Below are 25,903 nucleotides of genomic sequence, written 5' to 3' on the forward strand. Positions count from 1 at the left end.
GGGTCCCCTTTGGGGCAGATCTTTCCAGCTCCATAGCTGGAGAAGTCCCTGTTGGAGCTGGCTGGAGGTGTCCCCGAAGCTCTGCCCTTCTCCCAGGGTCCTGCTCCTGCCCCTCCTGGTTTCTGCCTCCAACACCTACCCAGCGGGGCCTGGGGCTGCTCTTGTGCTTTTATTTTTGCAAATGAGCATGACTGCACTGAGAATAGACCCGGCTCATAGCTCTGCCGCTGAGTTTGCAACCAAGGCAACCCCACTGCCCGTGGCACGTTGAGCATCAGGCTGCTGCCCCATCCCCTGCCTGCTGCTTTACCATGGAAATGGGCTTCGGCGCTCCTCCCACTGAGGCTGCAGATGAGACCTTGGCACTTTTGGCGATCACCGAGGTCAATGATCACCTTTGATCCCGCTTTGCCCGCTGGCAGCGCGGCATCTTGTTTATTCATGAGCTGGAGGTGGGCGAGCAGGAAGGTGGCAAACTCCAGAGCTCCTTTAGAGCTTATTTAGATGAGTCATGACCAAAAAAGGCTCCTGGGAGCTTGGGAAGCACCTTGCCAAGGCAGGTGGATGGGAGAGGTGGTGGAAAATGAAATTCATGCTTGTCAGGTGAAAATAACGTACGTTGGAAGGAACACTTTTAAATACACTTATGGGTGATCAGGGTCTAGATCAAAAATAGCTCCTCAGTAGCTTCCTGGGCTTAGCTGGCGACATCTGACTATGAATGATGTTCCCTCTGGCCTGGGGGAGCTCAGAGGCTGGTCCTGGTGGGTGCAGGGGTTTGGAAGAGGGTGAGGACCATAGCCGTGCAGTTCCGAGGAGAGATTAACAGCAGAGCGCAACGAAGTAAGTGGTCGCTGGGGGCAAAACAGGCACTTCTCCCGAGTCCGTCCTCTTGCCCAGCGACACTCAAGAGCAGTACATCCCTGCTCCAACAGAAGATGCTGTCATGAGGGTCACAGATCAGCTCTAACCGAGTAGGATTAAGAAGAACCGCCCTATGCAGATCATTTCAGTACTGATTTATTTCACCACTTTGTGGAGTAGCCAGCGGCGCACGTTGCGGGAGGCAGAGCCGTGAGCTGAATGGGCTACGGTATCTCCCAGGGACCTGGACTCATTAATAGCCCCAGTGGTAACCAGGACCCCAGGGTGCGTCGTGCTTTTGGTCTATCAGCCTTTGTCTGGAAAGGTGTGGAAACCTATGGGGCTTGGCTCAGCTCTCTGGAAGAACCAAAGCCCCTTTGCGTGGGCCACACCATCACGTGTCTCACCTTTATTTTGAAGTCGGATTGATGTGGTCTTCCTCTGTGCTGCTGCCTCTTCTGGACAATCCCGGAGCCATACCTACATAGCACCGTGCATGCATGTGATGGGGGTATTCTCGTACCCTGCTGATGGACACGTGGAGGAAAACGGAGCCCAGGGTACTCCTGGGTCTGAGAGCAATGATTTAGGGTTGGACAGCATGGATCTGATGTTTCTCCTGGGCTGGAATCAAATGCCTGAAGGACCCAGGCTGCTTCCCAGCGGGGGGAGCTGGAGGTTCAGTTCAGAGGTGGCCCATCACCATCCACGGTAACTTCTGAAAGGCGGTTGTAGCAAGGTCTCTTTTCCCAAGTAACAAGTGATAGGACAAGAGGAAATGGCCTGAAGTTGCGCAAGGGAAGGTTTAGGATGGATATTAGGAGAAATTTCTTCACGAAAAGGGTTATCAAGCGTTGGAACAGGCTGCCCAGGGAAGTGGTTGAGTTACCATCCCTGGAGGTATTTAAAAGATGTGTAGTCGTGGTGCTGAGTGGCAACAGTTAGTGGTAACTTGGCAATGCTGGGTTAACTGTTGGACTTGATGATCTTAAAGGTCTTTTCCAACCATTATGATTCTATGATTCTTCCGTCGCTGCACAGGCGATAACTCGAGGATGTAACACAAGGATATTTACACTCCAGCAGCTCACTCCACTTAATGCCTCATTTCTCCAGCCAACCCCAGGGTTGGGATCCTTACAGCAGCTCTGGAGATCCCAGAAGACATGACCCCGGTGGCCAGGTCCTGCTTTGGAGCCCCACAAGAGACCAGGAGATGGAAACAGGGTCATGGTAGAGCTGTGCTCACCTTAGTCCTCGGGCTGCCTCCATGGCCCTCTCCTTAGGCAACAGACACCCCCTCGCATCTGGGATTCCCCAGGGAAGAGGCACCGGGGCACAATGAAGCAGGGTCACACGCTTCCCTCCTTTCTTTTGGATGTACTCTGCGCTCCCTTTTTCCCAGTTCACCCAGTCCCATCACCTTGCTGGTCTTCCTGACCTCACACTGGGCATCTCCCTCCTTGCACGGGGGGGATGGTGAACCCCTCAGCTGGGCATTCAGGCATGGCAGCGATGCCGTTAACAACCCTAATGAAAAGATTCCACCCAGGAACCCACATGGAGATTCCCAAAAGCCCACAGGAGCCTTTGGGTGACCGGTGCCCTCCACAGACTGTGGCGGTGTCAGGGGAAACCTGCATCTGACAAGTCCCAGCCCTGCAAATGGTCTAGAGACTGTCCAAGAAGACCCAAAGGTGAGACCTCCCCATCTGGGTGTCTATCCCAACCGTCCTCATGGCCACCTCAGCTTTTCTCTGCTGCACAGCCCCTGCCTCACAAAAGCCGCTTCGTTCTTGCAGCCCTGGACCCTGCCTCCACCCGTCTCTCGGGTTTGGCTTATTTGTTTGGTCAGCTCAGATCTCGCAGCGAATCTCTCCCTGGCACAATATGCTCCACGTCCCTCGCTTTAATTGGCGTGGGTCGGTGCCGTGCGTCAGGCTCTCTGCCGGCCGCCCCGCCTGAGCCCATCACCTCCGAGCGCATCAAACCTCACGCTTGACAGAGGGACTGACAGTTTCCAGCCGGGGCGGCTGCCGCAACAGATTGACCGGCTCTGCCCAGGGCTGGGAGCCGGGTCCCGTGCCATGGTGGGCTGGCGGGTGCGGGGGCTGCGAACGCCGGCTGGGGCTGGTGGGTGCCCATGTGCCTTCACACACGGGTCGTGTTTCACTTTGCTCTGCTCCTGCTGTATTTTCCTGGGGGAGCTTGGTAGGAAAAGGCGATTTCTGCTCCTGCAAAGCTTCTCTGCTATGACTGTGTTTTCCCTGCTCTTTGCTGAGTCACTAGGGTGACCGTAGCCACCGGCACTGGGAGTGTCCCAGGAAGGATGAAGGGAACCCAGTGGGAGTTGCAACCAGACCAAGAAAAAGAGAAGATACAGCACACAGTGGAAAAAGACACGCGCTGCTGCACATCCATCTCAGACATCTGCTCAACTTCTTATTCCTCACTGGAACCATCCCTGTCCTTCCCCTGGGGATGCCACCACAATTGCACACAGGGGCACAAGCTGAACGGTCTCCGTTGGTGTTTGCAGTGGGAAAACGGAGGAGCAGCCTGTCCCCCTGCAGGGACCCTGGCATGCGATGGCCATGGCTGGGTGCTCCTTTGCTGGGACACATGGCACCATCAGGGTCCAAGGAAGTCCCTGGCCCAGCTGCCCTGGATGTGTCACAGAGTCCAGCAGGCACCAAGCATCTTCAGCATGTTTGGGCAAAATGGTGTCAAGCCGCAGCTGCTGAGGTCTCTGGAAGACCGGAGGGAGAGATGGAGAAAATGATTTAATGTGACTGAAATGGCAAAGAAGTTTTACAGCAAGCAGAGAGTGAGCCTGGGGAAGTCAAAATCAGGGACAGGCTGCAGAGAGAGTGACGTAAAATTAAGGAAACAGAAGGGCTTGGAGGGCTGGAGAGGGCAAAAATGCAACTTGTGATGAGGAAGTCCTCAAACTGGCGTCCTGAGAGAGGTCATCTTCCCTGTCCTACACCACCCACCCCCTCTCACCCCGGAGATTCACCAGCCAAACACGGAGACGTGGCTGAGGGCTTCCATGCTACGGTCCTTTCGGGGCTGTAGGTGGGGTTAGCCTGATCGTCCCCGTGCCTAAACCCCTCCGCAGCCCTTCCCAGATGAACTGCAGCGATGCTGGTTCGTTCTGCTCCACGGCCAACGCGACGTGTGTGCTCCGAGCGCGCCCCTGGCAACTCGCTGCTTCTTGGCTCGGGGAAGAGCAGGAACCCTGCAGAGTGTCAATATTATTTTTTAAGGAGGCTGAGAAATATTTCTGTATCTGGAATAACAATGCAGAGGCAGGGAAACACACAGAGAAGAGGAAAAATAGCAGCTTCTGATAGTGTAAACCGCCAGTCAAACATGAAACACATTAATATTCATGCGCTTAGATTCAGCCAAAAAAACAACAATGACTGCAGCTCTCCAGAAATGCTCTGAGCTCTTGGACTGCCATCAACAACTGTGGGGTGGAAAAGGCACCGAAACCTTTGGAAACGAGCAAGCTGTGGGAGAAGCATTGTAACAAGCAATTCCCACAGGGCTGGGATTAGGCTTTGGCTCTTTCCGTCCCACCCAACACATAACAAGGACAATCTTTTTGCTAAAAACATCAGTCTAATTGCTGCTAATTGATCTCCTTGCTGGCAGTCTCTGGAGGGAGGCACATGTTGAATGGGCCATGGAAATGTACTTTACAGTTCGTGATTATCGGGAGCGATAAAGTATCGGTCCAAAGAGCTTCTGGTGGGATAGAGGAGCTTTGTGCATGCAGGGAGCGAAGCTGGTATAGGGGAGAAGTGGGTTTCTCTCCACCCTGGTCCATGCGGTTGGGTGACCTTGAGCAAATGGGCATGAAATGGAGGTGAAGGTGATCCTTCTCCCAGTGGGGATGCTGGCCTTGCACTGATGACGTGCGATACTGCTGGAAGATAGCGAGGGTCTCTAAGGATATTTGCCGGATATTTTTCTTGTCCATATGGAAGCTGCTGAGGAGGCAAAGCAGCTGCGATGGCTGGTCAGGGCTCTGTTGGCTGTGCTTTAAATACAGGGGGTGTGCTCTGGCCTGGAGACCAAGCAGCTCAATGCAAAGCTGAGCTCTCTTAGTCTCCAAAAATGCAGCTACAGTTTAGGAACTGCCGACTGGGGCTGTTTCTGGTCCTGCTTTTTCTCCTTAGGCATTTCTGGGCGTCCCATGAGATATGGCTCATTGTCCCAAACCTGAGACCTTGCTGCACAGCACAGAAGGTCCAGTGGCCGGTGCCTCTGCCCTGTATAGCTACAAGGGGGTTGTCCTCTTGGATGCCAATTCTGGCTTTGCTTTATAAGCCTGTGTGTTGAGGATGACTTTACCAAGCTCCTGCTAGGCCAACCCCCTTGTCAGTCCTGCTGAACTTCAAGTTTCCCCAGCTCTTGCATGGGAGTTTCATCTCCCACGATGACTCTTGACGCCTGTCATTTTTGACATCAAGATCTCGGGTGTCTCAGGAGCTGCCAGTTTGCAGAGCTGCTTGGCAAGGCAGGGCTGGTGCCTCTGCGCTTTGCTCTCCCCGGGGTGTCTCAGATATAGCCTTGCAAACTTGAAAAAAACCAACCCCAAACTGCAGATGCAAGCTCAGCGTTGAGTTTACGAACAAAACCTATCACCTTCTGAAAGCTTCTTTTTGAGTGGCAGTCGGAGAAGCAGCTCCTGATTTGAAAAGCAGAGCACGGAGTCTGCGTAATTTGTCAAGGACAGTGATAGACCTCGGACAGCCCTGGAGCCAAAGGGCTTATTGCTGTTCCTCCTCCTCTCCCACAACTTCTCCTGTCCCCTCAGCCTGTACAGTTTGGAGGAAAACACAAAAAGCCCTGACGCCGACTCACTCGATCTCTTGAAAAAGACCTATGTAAGTCAGGTCCTGCAAGCTTGTGCTGAAGGGACTGCAGAAAGTGGTGATTAATGCAGTGTTGAAGGATGAGAGTCCATGCCCCATCCTTCATTTTGATGGATGGACTTCATTTCGGATGGAGTGTCTTCCTGCTCCTCACTGTACGTTGTCTTCAACTCCCAGTGGCGCCCTCATCGTCATGGTCGCAGCCTTCAAGAAGCCCCTTTTGTTGGGCTGAAACCAGGCTCATGGCCCAGAGTGGGAGGCAGCGCCACCAGTCACCACACAAGCAGCTGTGGGGCTCACGGGCTGGTGTTTGCAGCCCCTGCTCATGCTGTCCCTAACCCTGCTGGAGGCATCAGCCCTTGAGCCACCCCTCAACCTCCTTGGCTCCCGGTGATGGGGCTACCAGAGCTGAGGTCCCACCAGAGCTACTCCTGGCTCACTGTCAGAAGCCAGAAGAGGACACGATGGTCAGCCAGCAGTGTTTGGTTTCTAAGTTTGCCTTCATTTAGCATCAAAGACTCTCACAAATGTCTTAGAAAATTCAAAGGGCACTGGACCATCTGGATGTGGTTGAGCAGCACCCCAACCTTGGCTGGGAGAGGGATCATCTTTCTTCACCAAGTCTGGCAGGGAACGGCCTTAGTCTCCTCCTGCAACACTGTGCTGCTATAGGGTCAGGCTCTGTCTTACTCTCCACTGCAGTCCAGAAAAAGCATTTCTGGAGCTTCAGCTTCAAACTTGCTGCACTGAAGAAAACAACCTCTTTAACCAAAATTTCACCTGCATAAAAAGTGTCTGAGCAGCTCTCCAGGCAGTGCCTCTGCGCGTTTCCCCTTGCCTTCCACTGGAAGAGTGGAAACTACGACCTGTTCTCTTCACTGAGGCCTCCCAGAGACCTGGATCCCTCTGCAATAGATCTCATCCAGGGTGGTGAGACGCTGGAACAGGTTGCCCAGAGAAGCTGTGGCTGCCCCATCCCTGGAGGGGTTCAAGGCCAGGTTGGACGGGGCTTGGAGCAACCTGGGCTGGTGGGAGGTGTCCCTGCCCAGTTGGAAGTGGATGATCTTTAAGGTCTCTTCCACCTCTAAACATTCTATGATTACAACTTTACAATGAGCTCAGCTAGGACAAGGCTGAAATATCTCGTTGAAGAGGCTCATCTGAGCTGCCCAGCGCTTGTTGTCACTTGGATGAAATGCTCACACTCAGCTCTCCCGCTGGTTTGGCACCTCTGCGTGTTGGCTCTGCTGGGGTGAACTCATGTTGGGGTGAGCTGCCAAGACCTCTTCTTTGGCAAGGTGGTTTCTCCTCAACATTGTTGCTACAAAAGGTGGAATTACCTCGCCGCTTTGTGAGCTTTGGCAGAAATAGTTGCATCAGCCGCAGCTGAGCCCTGAGCAGACATGGAGCTGGCTAAGTGCCACCTGCTGAGCTCCACGCCGGTCAGAGCAGGTCAGGTGTGAGTTGGTGGATCTCCCTGTGATGCTCTCTCTGTCTTCCATTTGGTTTTGGCTGTTGGTTGAGAAAGAGAGAGAATTTAAAAATGCTACCTTCAGGGCAAGCCAAGAAATTTCCAGCAGTAATTACACCTGGTACAAGCCAACAATTTCATTTTCAGCTCAGGTCTTCCAGAGTTGCTATCCCACCTGGCTTATGAAAACAAGTGGTGGGGAATGCAGCGCTTCCAATAATCAGTTGGTCCAGTAGCTAATTAAACGCCTTGTTAGAAAAATGTTAGAAAATATTACTACTCTGACTTTATCTGGCTATGGCTTGATCTTGTTTCATCTGTATTGGCTATAGACTCGTCTGCAATCTCTTCTTGTGTAACATGGGTGTCTTCCTTGGACTCCCTCTGAAGAATTCAATTGGTTGCTCGCTAGCTGTTAGCAATAGTGATATGCACGTGGCCATGAAATGGGCCAATTTGAGCCCAATAAAGACCTCGTCTTCACAGAGGTGTTTCTAGATCTTGGAAAAGATCAAAAACTTCCGTGGTGAAGTACTTCCCATTGCAGACAGGGCAGAGGATGGACTTTCTTTTGGAGGTGCCCTTCCTTCCACTGGTGGGAAATGCCTTGATGGCTCTCAGACTGGGGGCTGCACTTCCAGCCGACAGGAATTAGGTGCAATGAAGGTCCCATCTCCGCTCAGAATGCAGAGACCTTGGCTGAAAAGCATCAGCCTCAGCCAGCTGCAAACACCACCAGCAGCCCCTCAAAGTGAAAACAGCCTAGGAAAGGCTTCGCTAGGGTACCAGGAGGCCTGGACACAAGTTAAATCAATCTGAGCGAACACAGGGATGCACTTTTCACCTCCATAATTAATTGCCTCTGTGGGCCTGGGAGGCAAAGCTGTGAATTGGAGAACTGGGATCATTCAGGAAGCAATTAGAGACTGTCCTCGGGGAAGAATAAGGAAATTGTTACGCGTTGATGGGACAAGTGGCCATTTCTAATTCCCAGTATCCATCTATTTATTTAATGTGTGAGTAAACGCCGTGGTTATGGGGTATAGCATGTGTTGGAGCTGCTGCCTGCAAAATTAGCATGCCAATAGTGGTGCTTTATGGTCGGAAGGTGGCTGCGTACCATTAGAAAATTGAGCCTGGAGGGAGCTGGGTGGTGTAAACTGCTCACGTGCAACGACTCTTGTGCCAGAAAAGTGTCAGTACCCGGCAGAGCTTGGTCTGAATGTGGGTGAGATGACCCGGATAGATCTGGGCACATGCCACCCCCCTGCCTGCGACCTGCCATCTGTGCGAGCACCGACCACCAGACGTTGCTCTGAGCCCAAGCGCTGCCCGCCCCCGCTTCGCTGGCGTGACTTCACCACCAAATGTTGCCTGCCTGGGGTCCTCCCCGCCGGACTCGCAGGATTTTCACCAGGAAACGTTTATTCGCTGAGCATCCGCTCGGGCACGGACCGGAGCTGTGCGTGCCACCTCTGCTCACAGCCGGGTGTGCTCGGCCGCGGCGGTGAGTGCAGGCATGCGTAGAATTGAAGAATCGTAGAATATTTTGGGTTGGAAGGGACCTTTAAAGGACATCTAGTCCAACCCCTCTGCCATGAGCAGGGACATCTTCTACTAGACCAGCTTGCTCAGAGCCCCGTCCAACCTGACCTTGAATGCTTCCAGGGATGGGATGTAGACCACATCTCTGGGCAACCTGGGCCAGTGTCTCACCAAAGGGACTCGTTCGCCTTTGCCCATGTCTTTACCCACAAGCCCACCCACATGCTGGAAAACCAACCATTCCTTCGGACCTTGGAGTTTGGGTGCTACGAGTGCTCGGATCAGCTCCTTTCCTTTGCCCAGCCCGCTGCCCCGCTGGTCTCTTTGGCTCTGGAATACACAGACAGCAAAATTTCGGAGTGCATCATGCCTCAGGAAGAAAATACACCCCATAAAAATCCCTCTCCAAGGAATATGTAAGACGCACATTTAGCATCACGGGCTCCCGAGGAGATGGCAGTCGCCTGTCAGCCCCCACGCCGAGCAGCTTGCTTGCGATGTTTGAAGTTAATACCTCCCGACGCAGAGACGAGAAGGCCTCTGAAGCACAAATTAATAAAAGTGACATGCCAAGAGGAAGCGTGAGCGTGGCGGTGACAAGGAAGAGGCTCTTTGATGTTATCAGAGCAGGAGAGAAGGCAACAGAGGAGGATATTAAAAAGATGAGAGAAGAGCTGAATTTGACTGGATGGGTACGACCAGGATCAAAATGAATTAAGATTTTTTACAAGGAAAAACCATATAGGAAATAAGTTTCAGCAACTAAAATTAACAGGAGGAAAAGTTCAGCGTCCTGTAGACAAGCTGGCTGTACGATGTAGGGAGAGAATTTATGCCTCCTGGAAAATCTCTAACAGTTTTGGCGGGTGTTTAAAAACCAACGCTGGCAGAGGGAAGGAATTGGAGCATCCAGAAAGCTGGCTGTTGGCAGGAGCTAGATAAAACTATCTCCAAAGGTTTTGTGGTAGCTTCTGGAAAAAGCTCTGATGGAAAGAAAAGGCTCAGTTTGAAGGGGTTCCTCCTGAGAAAGGCTTAGAAAGTGCAAAAAAAAAAAAAGGGGGGGGGGCGGGGGGGCAGTTGGAATGGCTGGTTTTACCAAGCAGCGAGGGAAGCATTTTATCTCAAAGAGGCGTTTTATCTAGAGCTGAGGTTTGTAGTATTGGGTGCATAAAACAGACTAAAATCAAACACGCTGGTTTAGTTTTACTCAACCCAACTCTTTTGAATGGCCCCAAAGGGCAGGCAGCGGGAGGGAAAAGCTGTGCTTTTTTTGCTCCTTCCCCTCCGTTGCAGAACGACAGACCCCACAAATTTCATGGCTCTGGAAAAGAGGCTCCAAGACTGAACCCATTTTTGCTTGGACGCACCCAGAAAATGCCGCAGAGCCTGCTGGCGCTGCTGGGAGTCAGAGAAGGGAAAAATCAAGAGGGACTCGCCGGCCCAAGCACGCCGCCAGCGCCGTCCCCCTGGTCTCGTACGTGTTTTGGGTCAGGAGTGGCGTGACGGCAGCGTTGGCACTTAGAACTGGTATTTGGGCATCCTGCAAAACGGTCCAGACCAGGGTGCCATCACTTTACTATTTTGAGCTCTCGCTTGCACACAAACGCCGGAGGGAAAGACGTGGCAGACACACGTGTGTGCGTGTGCTTTTTAATTTTTCAAGACTCGTCAGCTTGAAAGGGGAGGTTGGGAGATGTAACAGCTTTGTTATGTTCCCTTATCAAACCCGCAACAGTGACCTTCTCGGCTTTTATATCGATTACATCAGCCGAACAGCACATCTCCATCATGTGCTGCATCCCAAGAGGGGCTTATTTTGCCTTAATGCTGCAGAGGTCGCGGGGAAGGTTGAGAGCTAGCAGCTGAGCCGGCTGGGGGAGGAGGGACGGTCCCGTCCCCCCCCCGGGAGATGCACTGGTGATGAGAACAGAAGCGCCCGTTGTACAAGAGACAGCGCTGGGGGTGGCAGGAAGATGGCAAAGCTGTGACTCAAAGCTGAGACCCGTCAGACAAGCTGGCACGCCGGCATCTTACCGCAGGACCGTGCGGGCAAAGTGCTTGGGAGACATTCTGGTGGGCTACTAGCGCGTTGCAGGGCTATTGCATATTTGGAGGAGTATCTCGGCATGCTAATGAAATCCAGGGGCCTTGTGCAGTAATTAGGCCACTTGACAGCCCCGCACAACCACTTTTGGCTGCCACGGGTAGCCTTTTTGGCTGCATTAAGTGCTTTTGGACGAGTGGCGTCGCTCTCCTGGGTCGGAGGGAAGTAGGCAGCCAGGGCATCCCGGGGATTTTTTATTCATGCTTCCTTGTGAGTCTCAAGTGGCTCAGCTCCAGCCGTCTCATCTCTTTCTCTTCTTGTTTATGCCCGAATTTGCTAGAAGACGCCCATGGGGCTGCCGGGCAGGAGGCAGTGCCCAGCCCGCACCCTTGGTAGCCCAGGGAGTTGAACCCAATGCCAAGGCAAGCCGGTCCCGTGGGCTAATACACCAGAGCGGCGCTCAACCCGCTGATCCGCACCTTCAAGACAGTGATGGCTCCAGGGCATGTCGTCTCAGCCGGGTGTCTTTGCCCTGCCTTCGTGGTGGCAAATGGGCCGTACGCTTCCCAAAGCATCGGCATGGGGGGGGGCCACAGCTCAGCAGGGCGATGCGCTTTTATCCAGCTCTTCCAGGGGCTGGAGGGGTATTCATGCAGGGAAGGGAGGTCCAGGGTTTTCACAGGAGAGCTGCAGCACCAGGATTGAACCAGCTTCTCCCACGCTTATAAATGGGAACGGGAAGCATCCCCACGCCCCAGTATTTTCTGCACATTTGCTGATCTCATCCGGGTACGAAGCGGGGAAGCTGGCCACTGGCAGCCACATCGCCGCGCCATTCTACAGCTCATTTTCTGTCCTAATCTCTGCGGGTTTTTTTCAGTATTTCTCTGTCTGCTATTCCCAGTCCTCCCAGAGCCGTGGGGAGCTACAGTACCATCCCTGCTGCCAGCCAGGAACACCGGCTCCCGAGGTGCTGCAGGCATCAGAGACAGGACACGGCATCATGGGGTGCAGGGCTCAGATACGAGGGTGGAGCGTGTGGAGACCTGCAGATATTTCTCCTGATCCTAATGGCAAAGGACAGCTGGGAGGCAGAGGTGGCCACGTACTCAGAAGCTGCTGGAGACAACCTGGATAGATGGTCAGGCACTTCCAGATATCCCGAAGGACTCCCCCAGGCATGGATTGGAGGCATCTTTGTCTGGGTAAGAAACATATAGATGTGGCTGAAAGGCAGGGGCGGGAGGAGGGAGCTTTCTGCATGGAGGATGAACTGAATGGACAGCATTGGCCAAGAAAAGGGAAGTATTTGGTAAAGCACGAACAAAAGATTATTACTTATTCTGACATTTGCAAAGTCAGAACTCTTTTTCCTTCGGTTTGCAGCTGGCCGATTTTTAAAAGAGGAGGGGAAAGGTTAAAAAAAAAATCCACCCCAAAGAGATGCGGTTTGGGACACCTGAGCTGAGGGAGTTTTTACGTCCTTGTTTGCGCTCATGCAGGAATTGTGCAAAAAGTAAGAAGTCCTCTGATATGAGGCGAGTCACCCTCCCTGTCCCACGCCCCCCGGGCCTGGCTCTAAAGCCCTGAGAAATGCTGTCAGAGCAATAGTGCGAGATTCATATTTTTTTTTATTTGTTTTTTTAAGGATTGTTTTCCCCAGGAACTCTTGTTGCAGCTCCAAAATTTCTTGCCCGTCCCCTCCGCTGGCTCAAGCCTTGTTTCTCGCTGCCTGCGCTCCTCAAGCCCCCTTTTCTCCCCCCCTGCCCTGCCCCGCGGTGGGGGCTGAGCTCTGCCCGACTCGTGGGCGTGCAGGACCCCGCTGCCGCCGTGCTGCCTCCCACATCAGCGCTCGTCAAACATTTATAACCCGGGCCAAGCCCGCCACGGGATGCGACCGAGTCGAAAGCTATTTTTGGTTCTGAATTCATCCCCCCTGAGCACTTCTTCCGTCAATTCCAGTCCCTGAGCGTCTCGGGCTAACAAACTCCTCCCAGCAAGCACCGAGGCTACTCGCAGGCTCCACTTCATACCTTTGTTTCTACCTTTGTAAACCAAGAAGAAAGGGTTTTGTTTGCTTTGTGGAAACTAGCCCTTGTCTGAGGAGCTGGAGGAGCAAAACTTGGCTCTTCTGGGCCGGATCCTCCGATGTCTGCCCAGGGTGAGAGCTCCGATTGCCCCAGCTGGTGCATTTTGGATCATCCCAGCCTAGTTTGTGTTTAAGGACCTTTCTCTGCGTTCTTTCTCTCAACGTGGGAATAATGAGGGTTCCTCATCTCTGTATTGTCCCTAATTTCATAATTCTGCAGCCAGGGCACCCAGTAAAGGATTGCACAGGGACCACGTTCACATCTACTCCCTTGGGACACATGGGCCTGTACCAAGCCTTGACCCAACGTGTTATGACCATACAACTTTCCCAAAAGCCCTAAATCCTCTTTTCACTGTTCAGCCCTGTACAGAAGGAGCCAGACAAACACTTTTGGGGAACAGCTCCCTTTTCCCGGGCTCCGGGCACCACCAGGAGCTAAACTGTCTCAGGCTTGGTAGGAAACGTGCGACCTCCAAGCATGGGCTGCTCCAAAACTCAAGCCATGAGTATCTGTGAGATGTAGACAGGGCTCGTCCGCACTGCAGAGATAACTGGGGCTGGGCTTTGGGCAGAAATCTCTCCCTGCAGGAAGCAAGAAATCTGCCGGAATATATTTTTTTGAAGTTTTATACCTACTGGGCTTTGCCCACTCACTGAAAAGGCTGGGATGTTCGTTAGAAAAAATACCTCCCGTCAAAATCAGATTTTTCTAAAAAGTAATGCGTGTTTTTTGGTTGTTCAGGTTTTTTTGGGTTGGGCGGGGTTTTTCTGTGGTTTGGGTTTTTTTTTTTTTTTTTTTAACTCAGGATGTTTTTTTATTTTAACTCAGGACTTCTTTATTCTCCTTTAAAAGTTGAACCCCTCATATCCAAAATTTTGGGCTGGAAAATGGTTTTGCTGTTTCCAGATTTCACAGCAAAATGCCCATTTTCGGATGGTAAGAACAGCAAACCGGTCCCTCTCGCCTTTTTGTTTGCGTTTTCCCCAGAGCAGTTCCATTTTCAAACAAAAGCCGTTGCAGAGATTGAACCCAGGGCTGCAACGGTCTTTTCCCCGAAGCCGAAGGGATTTGCCCTCAGCCCGTGGCCAGGAGGCGGCTCTCACACCCTGGAATTTTCTGGTTTCTGGGCTCCAGCTGGAACGAAGCAACTTCCAGCCACTTCTGTCTTGTAAATACAGGAGCCTTTGACTTCCCAGGCATTTAAAGTGAATTATTGGTCCAGTGACTCCAACCGTGTGGCCCGGAGTGTCTATCTATCTTCCACCAGTTTGCCGATAGAGCCTCGTGCCTCGCGAGCTTCTTATGCTTCTCTTGGCAAAGCGGCCTCTTCTCCTGCAGCTTCAGCTCCCGGATTTCTGGCATGGCCATCCCCATCCCTCCCACATGTTTGGGCTGAAGTTCATTCGCGCTTTCTATTTTTAGCCACTCTCTTGCGTTCATCTCCTCTGACTTCTCAGACATTCAGCCTTTGTGTGCTTTACCCCACGGCAACTTCAGCCTGTGGTATCTCATTTTGGTGGCCTTGGGCATGTGTTATTTATTAGCGTTGAGTGTCTGATTTGTGCACTAAAAATCCTGCTCTTTACCTGTCCTCCAGGAGACACCAAATCCACCTTGTCCTTGTTTGAGGTCCTGGTCCTTGTAGAGAGATGTTAGGGAGAGCATCTGCCATTCGTTTCAGTGGCTGGTCTGGCCCAAACCATGCCACACGTGAAGGATGGTCAAACAAAGATCAAACCAGCCCCATCTCATGCTGAAGTATGTGGCTGGTGGGGCCAGACTTGCTCCAAAAGATGCAACCCATACAAAATTTAGGGAGCATCAGCCACAGCAACTGGCACCTCCTCCCGTGGCAGAGATGGCAGATTTGTGAGATGTTGTAAGTTCCCCAGGTGCCTTCAAGGTGGGTTTCAGGGAGTCTTTTGCAAGAGCTGATGGAGCATCTTGTGAAGTCTACACCCAAGCCTTTGAGGTCATCTGATCCCTCACCCAAAGCAATCCCGACTCCTGCTTTGTCTGCGCAGAGCTCCTGGATCCGCCAGCGGCTAAGAGCAAAGAGGGTGATGTCTCCAGGAAAGAGGCAGGAGACGTCAAACCCCAGCTTGCTCTTTAGTGGCTGCTGGTGGGGCCATCTCAGCTTGTTAACCTCTAGCAGGCTGAGAAGATGCAAGCTACTTGAGGTTTAACAGCACACAAAACTCCATCTTCCTTTTAACCTTTTCTTTTTTTGCATGAGAAAACAAAACAAAACAAAACAAAACAAAACAAAACAAACCCAAAAACCACTTTGCTGCATCGCAATGTGGTCCCTATGGAAGTTGGGTATGGTCCAAATTTCCATATCCTCGTGTCCTCCAGAGACGTGTGACTGCCCAGCCTTCAGCTGGCTGCACTCTCTGCTCTTCCATGAAACATCCAACGGATGAGATGCTTCAATAAAAGTCGTGCTGACGGAATTGGCTCAGGAAGAAGTGGAGCCAAAAAAAAGTGTTTCTAAATCCCCATGCTCTTAAAACCAAAAACTTACTCAGGAAAAGTTTTACTGGGTCCAGGCAGCAGGAGGCTGGTGCCCATGGACTTTCCCAGTGGAGGCTTTCTATGCTGTAGCAAATATTAATAAATAATCAGGGAAGTTGTTTTTCAGGGAAAGGGCGCGATTGCCAAAAAAGATGCAGCCACCCGAGATAGACAGAAGTGTGCAGAAGGATCGTACTCCAGCAGCGCAGACCTGGGCGACCTTTTTTTCCATCCGGGGAAAACCAGCCGCTGTAGTAGAGCCGTCACCTCTGGTCCCCTTCTTCAGACACCTCAGCAGCCCGAACGCGAAGCGTCTCGCACTGCACAGACACACCACAACAATGACGAGACAGTAACGGGGCGGCAGGGATGTGCCGTGCCGTGTCTTTTACATTCCTTTCTCCTTTCGTTGAAATGTGCTCTAAGCCAGCACGGGGCTAATTTGCAGCAAATAATTTATCAAGTGCTTAGAGCCGCCTTTTTTTGCTTGGCAGATCCTTTCGCTCTTCAGCAGAGCTGCTCTCCGTGCTCGCTCAGCAGGTTGGGTTTTGACGTTTCGATGTTTCTTTTTTTTTTTTCTCCCCTAAAACCTCTCTGCTCTTCTTCATTTTTAATCACTACTGGTTTTTTTTCCCCTGAAAAAGGGACTATTAGTCCCATACACGCCATGGAGTTTTGCATCGGCAGCGCCGCCTCCTTCCATCCCACCTTCTCCCCCAGGGCTGCAGGTCCCTTTTCCAGGGACATCCTCAAACCCTCCGCTGGCTCATCATGTTGGTTTCATGAAAGTTTTAAGGTTCCTCCCCCTGCTGAAGAAGGGGCAGAGCTGCCACTTGGTCTCTGGACCCGGGAATGAAGCCGCTGCCCACGCACATCTTAAAGGGGATGGTTTGAGTGGACGTACTTGAATGTCACTTTATTTCTTGTTACTCTTTTGAGCCAGGTAAAATCAATCAGTAAAGGAAAAGGTGTAATCAGCTGCCGGCGTAGCAAGGCTCCAAATCTCCCAGCCCCAGCTGCGTGGAGTTTCACAGAGCTGCTCGCTCTGGCTGCTAAAAATCTATGGCTTGGCGGAAAGTAATTGCTCCTTGAGCATCGGCATGAAAGCAACCTGATTTCTTATGGCTTCGTGCCCCCTTTGCTTCCAGCAACGCCTGTGCATCCCCCGCCTCCCAGGACAACGCTGCCAGGAGAAGGCAGCAGATGCTGGGAACAGCTCGGAGCCACGCGCATGGTCCATCAGCCCCGCTTGGGTCCAGAGCCGCCAGCGTGGGGTTCCCCTCTTCCACTCAACCGGCGGTACTCGTGCAACGGCGCAGGAGATGAATTATTTCTCAGGACCCACTGCCAAATTTTCTTGGAACTGGCTCCTGGATGTGAAAGCTGTCGGGGGTGATGATGAATGAGCAGACAAATGGGCTGACAACAAGGCCTCATAAGGCGTTTCCTCTGGAGACGGGGTCAAAGTCATGATTTTCTATTGCATCTTTAAAAAAACCCAAAACATATCTATATAAATATATATCTCTCACAACTACAGATCCTGGCTTCTCCATGACTCCATCCAGGGGCAGCACATCTGCACCTGCCGAATCTGCCCGCAGACCTTGGTGGGGGTGAGGACAAGGGCTAGAGGAGAGCTGGTGATTGGGTTGAGGAAGATCCTCCAGCACGTCCATGCCCATGGGCTTTTAAAATGATGGGACCTCGGGAGCGTACCCGGCGTCTCAGCAGCTCCTCGCCGCGCGGGTGGGTGGAAGCAGAGGATTCTGCGTGAGAATCGCAGTTTTCTTTGCACGTTTCCAGGCTTCCTCCTGAGCGCTCGAAGCTGTGAAGCGAATGTCACCTTTCTCACTGGGGAGGTGGGAGGAAGAGGAAGGGAAATCAACACCCAATTTCGATTTCTTTCTTTCTTTTTTTTTTTTTTTAGAGAAAATTCTCATGATTGTTTAAGGCAATCTTGTGATTTGGGGGAGGTTTGCTGCTGGACTTTGCCCTGGGGGTACAGAGCAGGGGTGAGCATGGAAAAACGCCCAGCTGATGAATAGCTTCCAGGAGGTGTTGAAGAGCTCCTGTCTGGTGACCGCAGCACCGCAGTGTCCCTCCTGGGATGGCGCGCCTTCTCATGAAGTTTCTCTCACCTCACTTGATCCCAAGCTCAAAGGTCACTGGGATGCCGGGAGAGGGGATATGAGACCGTGAGGAGGTGGGGAAGAGCATCAGGAGGCAGATGAGAGGATCAGGAGGTGGGAAAGAGCATCAGGAGGGTGAGAGCACCAGGAGGTGGGTGAGAACATCAGGAGACTGAGGAGAGCATCAGGAGACTGAAGTGGGTTTGTTGTTTGGTTTGTTTGGTTTTTTTTCTTTTTCCCCAGCAACTGTGAAACAAAACACGTTTCACAGCCTGCAGAATTTGAGCCTCCCTTATTTTTTGACATCTTGAAGGGAGAAGCACCACGAGGTTTCTGTGCAAGGGGGTTTTGTGACTATGGACGGCTGTAAGACGCTGGATGAGAGCAGTGAAGGATTGCAAAGAGCTTTTTAAGCCCGAGGGCGGGACTTTTCTCCCAGATCTGGGCTCTTGCAGCTTCTACGTGGGTGGTGGAACCGGAAGATTTGTCGCCCGGGGGCACAAGCAGGGAAGCAGCAGGACATAAATGTCTGCTGCCTGCTAAGGAGAACTCAGAGGAACGAACGAGCTCCTTCACTTCCCAGCACCCATGGGTGCACGGCGGACTGGGCATTTGAGCAGGACAAAACCAGGTAAAAATGGGAGAAACTGAACTGGACAGATAGAAGGAGGATGGGGAGAGCAAAGCAAGGACACAGAGTACTTCCAGCATGACACCAGTGCTCAGGCTGAGGTTTTAAGGTAGGTGATCAAGGTAATTTTTCCTTCGGCCAGCTCAGGAGTTTACACTTCAAGGGCCATACCCAAGCCCTGTGGGTCCTGTGTCACCGTCTGAAGGCAGTTCTCCTTCTGGAGGCTTCATGGCAGCTTCAAACCCTGTTTTTTACAGCCAGGATGAGAGCTGTGGGTCGATGGGCATGGCTCATCCCGCTCCACATGGGCTCGCGCAGCAGCGCCAGCCTTCAGGCTCAGCCCAGCATCGCCCCGTGACGCCCTCCCGCCTGCTGCCATTGAGATGCCACTGAACACAACTGTGTTTATTAGTGCTTATATTAGTGCAGAGAGCGGGCGGGCATGTCCTCGGCCACCCCCAGGGTGTGGTATAATGTTCCCTTTCTTTCCCGTATGAATTTGGCTTTGCAGCTGATAGATAAGACAGCCGGCGTCAACACAACGTGCGTTGCCTCTAATCAATTGACACGCTAGATCCTTGACAGAGAAACACTTTGTACCCGGCGGTAATTATTTGTTCCTTGCCAGTCCTGGAGATCACACCGCCTTCAGTCTGATAAGCGATTGAAATATGGGCTTTTTTTTGGTCCTTTAAACCACCCCTCCGAGGCTGAATGTCAAAGGCAGCAAAAAGAGAAATAGCCGGGAGTGGAAGAGCGACTCCGGTGCAAAGACCTGCCCCAGCTCTTGCTGTCAATTCCTTGGGAAAAGAAAAGCTTGTGAATGTCTAACAGGGGGAGAACTGGGTACAAGTCCAGCGCGCTGAGGGTTTGGGTGGACTCAGACACCAAGAGGCTCAAATGCAGAGTTTTGGGGTCTTCGCTCCTAAAAGCTTTACTGCGAGGTCTTCTCCATAAGGCAGCCCAGAGAGTGCTGCAGGGATGGGGACCTGCTCTAGGAGCACATCTATTGGGAAAAAGAATGTTCTGTCTTGATTTAAAGTCTTCAGGGGCTGTGGGACCATCCATGGTCCCATTCAGGCTCTCTCATTTGAATGCATTTAACTTCCCCCTGTCATGACCCCCTTCCCCTCCCCGTTCTGCCTTTGTCTGCCAGATTAAAGAAACCTTTATTAGAAATCTCTCCACTGAGAAATTTACAGACTGACGGAGCCACCTTTTCACCTCCCCTTTGTTAAACTAAATGACTTGAACTTTCTTCTCACTGGCAGGCAGCTCGCCAAGCCTCGCGTCGGCCCCGGCAGCTCTCGGTTGAACCATTTGCGATGCACCAACATCCCTCCCAGGAGCTGCTGCCTGAACGCAGCTCCGCGTTGCGTGGGAGGGCCGTGGGGTGGCCGTGGGATGGCTGTGGTCCCCAGGGATGTGCCCTGCCTTAGCACAGTGCGAGGCTTTTGAATTTGGGACACATTGTAGTGACCGCCGGCAAGAGATGCTGCGTTTTGACTCCTCCAGTCCCTCCTTCCTCCACCACCCATCCCCTCTGCTCCCCAAACACAGGCTCTTCAGGAAGGAGAGGGCAGGTCCAAACGGTAGAGGGGTCTTGAGTCATCACTTGGGCTGAGAGCCCATCTGAGAGCCAAGGAGGCTCCAATCAACGCTGCCTCTCTGGGCCCAACAGTCACGTCAGGAGCCTTCAAGCCATGGGCTTGCAGAGTACTGGGCAGCAAAGAATCACATAATGGTTGTGTTGGAAGGGACACGCACAGTTGGGGTGGAAGGGACCTTAAAGGCCACCCAGTGCCACCCCCTGCCCTGGGCAGGGACACCTCCCACCAGCCCAGGTTGCTCCAAGCCCCGTCCAACCTGGCCTTGAACCCCTCCAGGGATGGGGCAGCCACAGCTTCTCTGGGCAACCTGGGCCGGGGGCTCACCACCCTCAGAGGGAAAAATATCTTCCTCAGATCTCACCTAAATCTCCCCTCTTCCAGCTTAAAACCCTTCCCCCTCGTCCCATGGCTCCCCTCCCTGCTCCAGAGTCCCTCCCCAGCTTTCCTGGAGCCCCTTTAGGGACTGGAAGGGGCTCCAAGGTCTCCCCGGAGCCTTCTCTTCCCCAGGCTGAACCCCCCCAGCTCTCTCAGCCTGTCCTCACAGCAGAGGGGCTCCAACCTTTGGAGCATCTTTGTGGCCCATCACCATCACTGCTGCTGGAGAAACCTCAGGGGCACATCCTGTGGTAGGAGGTGGGAATGGGGGCGACGTTCTAGGCAGGCATAAATCCACCAGTGTTGAAGGTGCCAAACCCACCGCAAGTGTCACAGTGTGACCCACCTTACACGGAGGGATGGAAGATGTCATGGCTACAAGTTGACCTTTTTCCACCTTCTGCTGCCCTCCTGCTCAAACAGCCAGTGCTCCAGGGCACCTGGGCCAGCACCGAGCCAGGGCATTGTGTCTGCAGTTACAGCCATCTCCTAAAAGCACGGTAGCCCCCCTGCGCTGGCTGTGGGATGGCTCTCCATCACAGGGGCTGAGGCGCGTTGAATTCACAGGGCAAAATGACACAAGGCAGCCAGAAGCTTTACAAGTAGGTTTCTGGTTTCCAGTGTCCGTCCTTCAAGCTACCCACTATGCTGCTGCTGCTGTCCCGGCCATGTTGGTGTAACGCAGTTTGGTGGTGATCCCCAAGGTGCCTATGGGGTTTTTTGGGTTGAGATACATCCTCAGTGTTCAAACACCTTTTTTTTTTTAGTAACAGGCTGCCCCAGGAATTTAGTAAAGTAGCCCGGAACCCGAGATTTCTAAATTTACCCAGTCTGGTGGTATCTCATCCAGGTTTAGAGGTCAAATGGTACCAGTTTATCTGCTCGGGACTGGCATTGTCAGCAGTGAATCACCGCTCAGCCCCCATCCCCTCTCGAGATCCACACTCTCTTGGTGAGTTGCTTTTGCAGTTGGGGGGCTGGATCCTGTAAAGTGGACTCTAACCCACACCAAGATGGAGACACTCCTGCTTCTTCAGGCACAAAGATATACAGCACAAAGTCCACCGTGGATATAGGGCCAACTCCCTTCCCAGCCATTCATGAGCATAAGGGTTAGAAAGACCAGTTTGCATGAGGAGCCTGGAGGTTCAACCAGCCGTCGTGGGCATGTCTGAGGGCCTGGAGATGTTGCAATGAGTCCCCTTGAGCCAGGCCTGGCACAAATTCCCTCCACTGGTCCAGCAGGGACCACAAGGACCAGTCTGGCACAGGGATTTGGCAACGGGAGCCAGAGCTTGGCAGCTCCGTAGCTCCGCAGCCAGGCTGTCAATGAGCACTTGTTACCAGATGATGGCCACTGGGCATCCCGTGGATAATGAACGTGTGGCCAGCGTCCAGGTCTCAGGAGATAATGAAGACTGATAACACAGAACGAGCTCTTCAGTGTGGAGAGTGTGCTCTTCAGGAGCAATCAGAGGTGCCATCCCTGTGCCAGCCTCCCCCTTCAACTGGCTTTCCTCTACAGGTGGTATTAGCAAAACTCATCACAGCACCTCTGGGTGTCCCCGAGGTGTCCCACCCCATCAAGCTTCAGCAAAGCCTTCCAATGACTCTACCAAAATCTCATGGTGGAGATTTAATAAATTCCCAAGGGGAGAAATTTGTATGCGTGGAAATGACTCTTGGAGTCACTGTCACCCTGAAGCATTTAGAGGGCACACATCTGAGCACACGTCCTCTACGCACTTCTCTGCCAGCCTGGAGAGGATTGGACTGAAACCCGGCTGCTGCTCCTCCATGTACGAAAGGACTCTGCCTGCCTCCCTTGCTTGGTGAAGGATTTTTGGGTGCGTTCAGTCGCACAAACCAGGTATTTTTGTTGGGAGCCTTACTGGTTTTGTTTTTGTCTAAGAGGGAGAAACGTTGAGGGGAAGTGGACTACGTTGAGGGGAAGTGGACTACCTGCTGCTGGAGAGCAAAGGGAGGAGGAGGAGATTGCAGCTAAATAGCCTGCGGGATGTGTTAAAGTGGCTCCTTGGTGCCACAGCTCATGTTTAACTGAAGGAGGACCCTGCTGAGCAGGGACCAGCTTTGCAGAAGCCAGAGAAGAACCCGCCTGGAGGAGGAAAAGCCAAGAACCATGTCCTGCGGGCCTGGGGAAGCCGTGAGCACTGCTTGGGAGCCTGAGCGTGGGAGGGACTCCAGCCTTTGGTGCTGGGGCAGCTTTGGATGCCTTGTGCTGTGTCTGACCAGCTGGGTCACCCTCAAAGCAGCTTCTTGGACTTGATGAGCAAGCGCAGGAGACGGGAGGAGTAGGGCTTCGGGTTGCCCTTGGCGGACAGTGAGCACGGCGGAGCGCTGGGCTGCAATCCTGCCCCTTGGTCTTGCCTCAGCAAGGCTCTCCTTCACATGCCATCAGCCAAAGCCACGCCGAAAGCAGGGAGAGGAGCCCAAACGGCTCCAAGCAGGGAAGGACGCGTGGCAGCTCCAAGACACGGAGCTTGCTGTGTGGAAAGAGCCCGTTGCAGCAGCTGCCCTGCCAACGTCCTGCTTCCCGGAGGTTATTGTAGGCATTCATGTTGGCAGACATGGGAGCATTGCTCCAAGGTCCTGCTGTTGGCATGGCGGGGACAGCAGTGGACTTGGGTTTGGTGGCACGTGATGGGGGTGACGACATGATTTGGACTTTGAAGAGACAGGACCCACCTTTCCTGAGTCACTGCACTGCACCGAGGTTGTCTGTGCGGCTGCCCAGCTGGGACGTCTGTCCCAGCACAGGGAAGCTCTTGTTGACTTAGGTGGCCCAGGACAGACCCACCCTGAGCACCCTTGGCCGGTTGCTAGCTTGACATTGCCCATGTCTACTCCAGAACAAGTGATAGACTGGAACCCCTCTGCACCATGCTCTGGGCAGCAGAAGGATTTGTCCCAAAAGGTGGTTTTGTGCACGAACATGGGCACTCGAGACAGTGGAGGATAGATCTGAACCTTCTCCAGGGCAAAGGGATGTCCTCAGTCCCCCGGCTGGCTGCAGACCACAACACACCTCCCATCTCCACCGTCCCCTGCGGGTAATTCTGGGCTGACCTCCAATCCCTGTGACTGGTTTAATGCCCTCCCAGGGTTTGGGACTCCATCAGCTCTGCAAAAACAGTTTTTCACAGTCCAGCTGCGATTCTCCCTGCTGTGGCCACCATGTTGGTGATGCCAACCGGCTATTCAGCAGTACCCTGCCCGGAGCTAGCAGAGGTGCAAACACACATTGCATCCTGCTCCTGGCCCTCCAGGCTACAAAGCCAGCAGGGGCTGGAGCTCCAGGAAACTTGTATTCTTCTTTATTGGGGTAAAGCAGCATCCTTTTGACCCAGTTCTATTTAAAATCCTGGTCGCCAAGAAATGAGACTCCAAGAGATGACCACAGTGCACAACATCGGAGCTGGCCCCACCACCACGGAGAAGATGGGGACGTAGCTGAGCACGGCCAGGGTTTGGTGCCCACCCCATTAGGAGGTGTGTGATTCTGGAGCCCCTACTACAAGAGAGATACGGATGTGCTGGGGCGTGTCCGGAGATGGGCCACGAGGATGATCAGAGGGCTGGAGGGCCTCTCCTGTGAGGACAGGCTGAGGGAGTTGGGGTTGTTCAGTCTGGAGAAAAGAAGGCTCCGAGGAGACCTTCTAGTGGCTCTACCAGTATCTTAAGGGGGCTACAAGAAAGCTGGGGAGGGACTTTTTAGGATGTCGGGTGATGGTAGGACTAGAGGGAATGGATTAAAACTAGAGATGGGACGATTCAGACTGGACGTTAGGAAGAAGTTCTTCACCATGAGGGTGGTGAGACACTGGAACGGGTTGCCCAGAGAGGGGGTGGAAGCCCCATCCCGGGAAGTTTTTAAGGCCAGGCTGGACGGGGCTCTGAGCGACCCGATCTAGTGGGAGGTGTCCCTGCCCAGGGCGGGGGGTTGGGACGAGATGATCTTTAAGGTCCCTTCCAACCCTAACAATTCTAGGATGTGGTGGAAGGGGCAAGGGGAGGCGAGGGGTGAGGAACGGCTGTGGGCAGCCCCCGCGATGGGCTCGTCCTGGCGCCTGCCCCTCACGCCCCCGCCGAGGCTGCGCCGGGGGCAAGGCAGAAATGACACAGCCCGGCCATTTCCACAAGACCAGCTTTAATATCAGTCATGAGAACGAGGAGAAAGCACAGAATCCGTTAACGGGAAAAAAAAAGAACAAAAAAATTTAAAAAAATTAAAAAACTTTTCCAAAATAAAATAAAATAAAAACATAATATAGAAACCCACCGTCCCGTGCCCACCCGCCACAGACGGACTATCCAGGCACTGCAGACGGAGGAGCACGACACAGCAGCTTGGGGGGGACACACACACGTTCCACCAAGAGCCACCGGTCCGGCCCCTCTCCAGGGATGCTCACCTTGGGGTGACTGGTAGCGCTGAGGAGCCCCGGCGGTGGCCCGGCCTCGGGGGACCCGGCTTAGCTTAAGATTCATCACAGACTGACACGAAGGACAAGAACGTAAGAAGAATCCAAGAGCTGCGACTTTTTGTTTCTTTATTCTAATTCAGCCTACGACGTTAGTAATGGTGATTTCAGGGGATGGCTGGGCCCGCGAGTTCCTTCTTGTAGTGAAAATCAGAGACTGTAAAGAGGAACAGAGCTTATAAAGACAGATAGGAATATATTGCCATAAAAAGAACTGGCATGCAAGTGCTTTATACATTTGGCAGTACGTGAAATGGCGGGGCTTCGGTTGTGTTTTTGGTGGTGGTGGTGGCGGTGGCGGTGGTGGTCTCTTTTGTTTTGTACAGTTCAAAAATGAGCTGCTGCCTTCACATCTTGAAGACAACCCCCCCACAGGAAAGGACAACACAAGTCAAGTCCAAGGCGCCTCTCGCTTGGTTTTGGCAGAGTATATATATATATAATATATATATTTATTTTTTTTTTTAATGCATAGTGATTTTCTTCCTTTTTTTTTTTTAAATACTTTTTTTTAAATCTTTTTTTTTTTTTTTTTTTTTTTTGCCCCCGTTGCAAACCTGAGCTCGGTCCCTGCTTTCCTGTGCAGTTTTCCTTCCTTAGGTGTTGGCACTGTGGAGCAGTCGGACGGTGTCAGCAGGCGATCTCCTCCAGCGTTCCCAGGGTGGCCTGCAGCGGCACGTTCACAGTGTGGCTGATGGTTTCCGAATGATTTGGCATGGGGTCGCAAGTGCTCTGCGGATGGAGAGCGGGGGACAGGGTTACCCTGGGGCCGCTGGACGCTCCCTTTCCATAGGAATCACAGAATGGTTCGGGTGGGAAGGGACCTTAAAGATCATCTCGTTCCACCCCCCTGCCCTGGGCAGGGACACCTCCCACCAGCCCAGCTTGCTCCAAGCCCCGTCCAACCTGGCCTTGAACCCCTCCAGGGATGGGGCAGCCACAGCTTCTCTGGGCAACCTGGGCCAGGGGCTCACCACCCTCAGAGGGAAAAATTTCTTCCTAATCTCTAACCTAAATCTCCCCTCTTCCAGCTTCAAACCCTTCCCCCTCGTCCCATGGCTCCCCTCCCTGCTCCAGAGTCCCTCCCCAGCTTTCCTGGAGCCCCTTTAGGGACTGGAAGGGGCTCCAAGGTCTCCGCGGAGCCTTCTCTTCCCCAGGCTGAACCCCCCCAGCTCTCTCAGCCTGTCCCCACAGCAGAGGGGCTCCAGCCCTCCCAGCATCTCCGGGGCC

At 53.0% G+C, this 25,903-nt stretch overlaps 2 protein-coding genes across 2 annotated transcripts in view; one reads left to right on the plus strand and one right to left on the minus strand.

The window, feature by feature from the left end:
- The window catches only part of LOC128919412 (uncharacterized), a 171,393-nt gene that overhangs the window by 62,208 nt on the left and 83,282 nt on the right, over positions 1–25,903 (plus strand). The window lies entirely within an intron of this gene.
- The window catches only part of ASIC2 (acid sensing ion channel subunit 2), a 529,690-nt gene continuing 528,015 nt past the window's right edge, over positions 24,229–25,903 (minus strand). Inside the window, exons 10-11 of the mRNA XM_054224735.1 lie at positions 25,231–25,405; positions 24,229–24,830 (exon numbers count right to left, since the gene is read on the minus strand). Coding sequence (XP_054080710.1) covers positions 25,304–25,405 — 102 coding nt within the window. The 3' untranslated portion in view covers positions 24,229–24,830; positions 25,231–25,303. The remainder of the gene's footprint in view (positions 24,831–25,230; positions 25,406–25,903) is intronic.

The sequence above is a fragment of the Rissa tridactyla genome, chromosome 19 (assembly GCF_028500815.1).
Source record: "Rissa tridactyla isolate bRisTri1 chromosome 19, bRisTri1.patW.cur.20221130, whole genome shotgun sequence".
Classification (NCBI taxonomy): domain Eukaryota; kingdom Metazoa; phylum Chordata; class Aves; order Charadriiformes; family Laridae; genus Rissa; species Rissa tridactyla.